The 6,541-nt window shown below is 47.5% G+C and overlaps 1 protein-coding gene across 1 annotated transcript in view; it reads left to right on the plus strand.

The window, feature by feature from the left end:
• The window catches only part of KIF13A (kinesin family member 13A), a gene marked incomplete at its 5' end in the record, with an annotated part of 56,230 nt that extends 49,825 nt beyond the window's left edge, over positions 1-6,405 (plus strand). Inside the window, 2 exons of the mRNA XM_010134810.1 lie at positions 4,333-5,425; positions 6,119-6,405. Of these exons, the coding sequence (XP_010133112.1) occupies positions 4,333-5,425; positions 6,119-6,405 (1,380 nt within the window). The remainder of the gene's footprint in view (positions 1-4,332; positions 5,426-6,118) is intronic.
• Positions 6,406-6,541: the final 136 nt, after the last annotated feature.

A 6,541-nucleotide genomic window follows, 5' to 3' on the forward strand; every position in this document is an offset into this window, starting at 1 on the left:
TATAGCCAAGCTTTTAAAAAATCCGTTCTGGATTTCTAATGCTATTTTGTAGGTTGTTACACCAAGGTATCCTGAGTGTTCTGGTGTGTCTGTCTGAAGCTTGGCTGCTGGTTTTGGGTAACAGCTGTTTTTATTCTCAATCGAGTTAATTTTTCATAAGGTGGCTGACGTGTTGACTCACACTGAGTCACTGATGCAAAGAGCATGAAGGTTATCGGGAAGATAAAGTCTTCTGGGGGGTTGAAAAACATCCCTTGGAAATGAAATTGTTACAAAATCTTCCATAGCAGCTTCAGGGTAGTTTTAATCCCTTGGGTCCCACCCTGTGCGTGCCCTGAATTAACCCAGGCGTTTGCCTGTGCTGGTTTCCAGTGATAAGCAGAAGCTTTCAGACCTTGAAGAGGGGAACATCCTGCACCAGGCTTTTATGATTAGAATGGAACAAATTCCTTGAACGCTGTAAACCTGCTGTAGCCAACAGGACCCTGGAAGGAGCTGGCCTTTTTCTCAGCAGCTTGCTCCTACTCTTGCTTTCAGAGTTGGAGCAAACCTATGCTTTAACTAGGCTGGAGTATAAATTTCACCTATTTGGATGAGTACTGCTGTCAGGACGAATTCAGAGGTTGCACTAGGGCAGCGTCACAGCTCTGCATGAAGCAATCTCAGCTGCTTGCTCCTCTCTGATGTGTAGTGAAGTTTTTGTGTTTATTAATTGATACTGTAAATGATCGCTCCAAGGTACAAAGCCTCGTACTCCAGGTTAATCACTGGATGATTGGTGTTGCCTCAGGACCCTGTGTTACTAAGATTTTTTTTTTTTCCAGTCAAATGAAGAACCTTGCAGGATTTGAAGGAGAAACAAAGTTCCTTCCTTAAGTGCTTATTGGTTTGAAGTTCATGTAATCTCTTAAACCCACTGTATTTGATAAACACAGTAGAGTTTTTAATATTTTGACAACAACGAACTACAAGCTTCTGTATAGAGCAAAATCTACTTTTGTATAAGGAATGAAGGTGAAAGGGAAGAAGTAAGCAGAATAATTAGAAAAGGTCCCTCAGAGATGAGCAACAGGTAGGCTCTAATATACAAGAAGATGCTTTGCATAATGCTTTAGTTCTTGAAAGGGTGTTCGTAGCCCCAATAAAGGGGGTATGAACAAGGTTGTCAATAATATAAATCCCGTCAACAGCTTTTGTTTTATTTCGTAACACTGTCACTCCTCTGCAGAGAAATAATTTCAAAGTAAAGCCTTCATCCAAATTCCATATGAGAAACAACTCAGGAGCAGAGCTGTAAAAACGAGTAAGGAAAGGCTCGGCATCCTTGAGCAAATATTAATAATCTGAAATCTGGTTGGATGTGTCAGGTATGCTTGGATAAGCAGAGGCATCTTCCTCAGGTACCAACTGCTCTGCCAGCAAAAATTTAATATTATTGGAAATCTTGATTCAGCGTAAGAGGCCGTTCTGTGTGCGTAGCATGACTGAATTATACCTGCTGTAAGCTTGAACGTGGTACGAATGAGAACAGAGAAGGGCCATAGCGAGTAGCGATCACTTCACTTTTATCCTGCATTTTTGGAATTCATTTAGAACATCTTTACAGTTCTTTTTTGGTTTTTTTTTTAATCAAACAAAAACTGGGGGAAAAAACCCACCTCCAGGTTAGAAGAAAGATTTTGTTACATAAGCATATATGTCTCCTAACAGATACCTACGAGAATGTTTTAACTGGGGCATGGGAACTGGTCACAAACGACCTGGAGAAGGCCAACATACCTGATGCATTCCGTATTTCAGTCTGGCCTTCAGGAATCGCAAGCCCCTGACACCCAGGGGAAACTGAGGAGCAAGGAGAACTTGCCCTTGGTAGAGGGCTGGGGGGCACTTCAATAAGCTGCGTGTTTATTTAGGTAAATATACCCACCAGTGCTGAGGCAGCTGGCTGATGTTATCGTCAGGCCACTCTCAATTATCTTTGAATGTCAGAGCGATTGGAGGGGTACCTGAAGACTGGGAGAGAGCAAATATCAATCCTTTGTCCTCAAGGAGTTAACTAACTCCATGCTGGTCAGCCTCACTTCTCTCTCTGGGAAGGTGAAGGACAAAATCCTCCTAGAAAGCATTTCCCGATCCGTAAAGGACAGGAAGGCAATTGCGAGCAGTCAGCGTGGAAGGGAAATGATGGGGAAATTACAGAGGGGAAATTATGCTTGACCTACCTCTGTAGCCTTCCAGAATAAGGTGACTGGCTTGGTGGATGAGGAGAGAGCAGCGGGTATTGTCTACTGTGACTTCAGTAAAGCCTTTGACACTATTTCCTGTAACATCCGCCTGTAGACGGGCTGACAAAGTAGAGGTTAGATGACAGGTGGACAGTGAAGTGGATTGAAAACTGTCTGAAGGACGGGGCTCGGAGTGGGGTGTTCAGAGTTCAAAGTCCTCTGGAGGCCAGTGACAGGGAGTGTACTGCAGGGCTCAGTACTGGAGCCAGTACTGTTCAACACCTCCGTTACTGACCCGGATGGTTGGACAGAGCACACTCTTAACAAGTTTGCAGTGATACAAGACTGGGAGAAGCGGCTGATACATCCAGGAGTTGTGCTGCTATTCAGAGTGACTTCAACAAGCTGGAGCGTGGTCAGAGAGGACTGTTACAAAGTTCAGCACCAGTACGTGTTGGGGGCTGACCAGCTGGAGAGCAGCTTTGCCTCGAAGTGCCCTGGGATCCTTGTGCATAACAAGCTGGCCGGGAACCAGCAGTGCACCCCTGTGTCAGAGATGACCAACAGTATACCGGACGTCAGCAGCAGGCGGAAGGAGGAGATCCTTGCTCTCTGCTCAGCACTAGTGAGGCTGTGTCTGGAGTATTGTGTCTGGTTCTGGGTTCCCCAGTATTAATGAATTAATGAAGGGAGTCTGGTGCAGAGCTACAAAGACGGTTAAAGGTTTGGAGCATCTGGCATTCGAGGAGAGGCTGGGAGAGCTGGGACTGTTCAGCCTGGAGGAGACCAGGCTCAGGGGCATCTTACCAACGCATAAAAACACCCAGTGGGAGGGAATGAAGACGAGGCAGACTGTCCTCAGTAGTGCCCAGTGACAGGGTGTGAGGTAATGGACACGGATTCCAGTACACGAGGTCTCACCTGAACAGAAGAACACTTTTTAACGGTGATGGTGGTGCAGCGCCAGAAGGGATTGTGCAGAGAGGTGGTGGAGTCTCCATCCGCGGAGATCTCCAAACCCCCCTGGCTGGACACGGTCCCGGACAGTCTGCTCGGGCTGGCCCTCTTGGAGCAGAGGGCCTGGGACTAGATGACCTCAGGAGATGCTTTTCAACCTGAACAGTTCTGTGGTTATTCTGGCACGTGCAAACTGAAGAAACCTGTTTGCTGTCAACGTGTTCGCAGCTTTGTTGTCCAGTTATTTGAACAGTCTTGGCTATCATGAAGTGTAGGAAACATTTTCAAGAGGAGCTCTTCCTTCAACTTGACGTCTTGTTCTCGACACATTGGTCGTCTGGTTATTGTGCTCAGGTGTCTGAAAGTATCAAACTGCTTCAGATATCGCACAGAATCTGCCTTGACGAGTGGCTGAGTGTGACGGCCACGTTTGTGGGCTGAGCGCAGTGCCTCACTTCTCAGTAGCACAGGGGAATCAGCCAGTTGCCTCCACAGTTTGCCCAGATGAGTAGCGTCACTTATTTCCCTCCAGATGCAGACATGTACATGCACAAGTGCTTCCTTGAAGATTCTCTGTCACATTTGATCCTTTCGCTTTTATTTTCCAACATCGTGAATGTGCTCAGGTGCAATGGCTGGAGGTAAGGAAAATAATTTAGCCTCGCTGGTGTCAGATGAATAGAAAATGCTGTCAATCATGCAGGATGGTTTTGTATCGCGGTGGAAACCCTGCAAGGCCTCTTCCATTCATATGTCCCTGGGTTATCTTGTGAGGTGGTCAGCTTCGTCTGTAGAATACCTCTGGTGGGGCTAATTAGTCTAAGTCACGGGTTAAAAAGGGTTATAATACATGGCTTCAAAAAACTGACTGTGGTGAAAATATATAAACATACAACTTTTTCCTGTTGTGAGCCTTCCTTATGCCAAACTTTATTGCTTTATACTGTCTGAACTATTTAGAATCTGTCGTTTATTTTCTAAAAATGGAATAGCTCAGTGGAGGCAGGAGCCGTTCCCAGCAGCTCTTCTCAGAGTTTTTCTTCAACTAAAGAATATTAAAGGTCTCTGTTTCTCTACGGAAGGTGTGTTTGTTTTGGAAACTTCACCGTCTTAGCTTCCTAATGCTACGCAACTCTCTCTTCTTTTGCAGGACTCCGAGGAGGAAGACACTGAGTTGGAGGCCATTAATAAGAAGCTGATAAGTCCACAAAGTTTTCAGAATTTCCGGCCTTATGTACCAGAGGAGTTTGCTGACTTCAGTGTGTACAATGCCAGCCTGGAGAACAGGGAGTGGTTCTCTTCTAAATCAGACTTCATGAGTTCTCGTGCTCTTGAGAAAGAGGTGTCGCGCAGCCCCACCACTAGCAGCATGACTAGTGGCTACTTTTCCCACAGTGCCTCTAACGCGACTCTGTCTGACATGCTCGTCCCCTGTAGTGATAGCACAGACCAGCTAGCCAGTCACGCGAGGGAGCTGGACTCTGGGGATTCCTCGGAATCCTCTCTTGCACATGATGTAAGATCTTCCTCGAACAAGGAGTGTCGAGAGTCAGAAAAGGAGTTAGCGAGAGAAAAGTTACCTGTGTTACCACTGAAAGAAAACAGTGCCTTACGGGAGCAAGTACCGCTGTCCCTCGACGCCACTGGCAGAGACCCTCAGCAGTTACCCAGAGCTGGATCGCTTTCAGCTCTAAGTTCCTCGGACAGCAAAAATCCCTGTCGTACAATTGAGTTTTCAGCACGCGAAGCAACAGTTGAGCACACGATGGACATTCTGGAAGATCACTCCTTCACAGAGTTTATGGGCGTCGAAGATGGAAAGGACTTTGACCATTCGACACCTCCGCAGTCGTGTTCCCTCGTGTCCTCTAATGGAGTGGGTTCCTCGGAGTCATCCCGAGGCACTGGCAAGGAGCAGAGCAGGACCATGGGCCAGCTGGCCTCTGCAGCAGCAACAGGCGACCGTCCCGCGGCCCCTGTGTGCGCTGTGCTGGTCAAAGGGCCCTCAGACCATGAGGCTTACCCGGACGCTTCTGCAGATGGCTTCATGGGCAAGGACCACTTGGACGGTTCCGATAGCGAAGAAAGTGCTTCTGCGGATCAAGCCCACGTCTTGCCTAGCTGGGTGGCAGTGGGCGAACAAGTCTGCATTGGAAGTAGTAAGATGGGCACGGTGAGATACGTCGGAACGGTGGATTTTTCCGCTGGAATCTGGGTTGGAGTTGAACTCAACGTTCAGCTGGGTAAGACTAAGTACGCTCTGGTTATCCCTGCAGTTGGTGTGATCTATTTTTAATGTCAAACCGCAACGCTGTTGGGCCATGGGAAATAGCTCTGTTTTCATCTAGGCTGGGAGTTGGACACCCCCAGTTCTAGGCGCTCTGTTTACAGGAATACATTGCTAAGGGTTCGTTCTGAACTGCCTTCAAGCCCCGTTCTTCTCGCTGTGTGCAGAGTAACACTTGTGCGTGTTGTGGTACTGCCCAGTGGTATCCATCTGGTTTTAGAGATCAGAAAAAGAAGCAAGGCCTCAGACTGGCCGCTGTTTTTAAAATCGACGTGCACGTTTGTGGGCAGCACCAGCAAAGGACATCACTCGTCACTTAGGTTTGCTGTCTCCAGTTTTCAGAGGTTTTCTGGGTTTTTTCAGTGGGGGAAAGCTTGATCACAGAGCACAGGTTTTCTTTAGCTTCAGTTCGACGGAGTCGGAAAAAGCCAAAGCTCTGCAAGCGTTAGGAGACTCCTACAGCAATGCCTCAGGCCTTTGATAAAGGTGACGGGTTTGGCAGTTCATTCAGCACCACCGTTAGAGGTTTCTCTGGCAGCCGGGTTCTAAGCGTTGTCAGCAGCTGGTGTGGAGCATAGCCCGGTTTGTAAAGTGCCATGGGCTGGTGAAAGCACCACCAACTAATTCTGGGCGTTTATTTCCATTGAAGGGAAGCACGACGGGACTGTGAAAGGCAGAGAGTACTTCCACTGCAAACCGCGACACGGGGTCTTCGTTCGTCCTGGGCGCCTCAGCAAAGCACGGGCTTCCGCGAGGAAATGGAGTAGCACCTCGCGGTCTCAGGCATCTCCCACTTCAGAGAAACGGAAAAACTCTGTGCCTCAAGGCTCATCATCCGCTCCTAAAACAGGAGGAGAAGTCCTCTGCCATTCAGGAGACGCAGCGGCTTCTGCTTTTTCGAGGAAACAGGAGAACAGGAAATCGTGGATTAACTAAACCACAGTATTTTTGCACTTACTACACGCATCACTGTGTATAGAAAACTGTATGGATTTTGAAGCTATTGTACATTTTACTCTGTCCATACGGAATGTGTATTCTCTAGAGTCCCTGACTGAATTCTCTAATTTTT

The sequence above is a fragment of the Buceros rhinoceros genome, unplaced genomic scaffold (assembly GCF_000710305.1).
Source record: "Buceros rhinoceros silvestris isolate BGI_N320 unplaced genomic scaffold, ASM71030v1 scaffold35984, whole genome shotgun sequence".
Classification (NCBI taxonomy): domain Eukaryota; kingdom Metazoa; phylum Chordata; class Aves; order Bucerotiformes; family Bucerotidae; genus Buceros; species Buceros rhinoceros.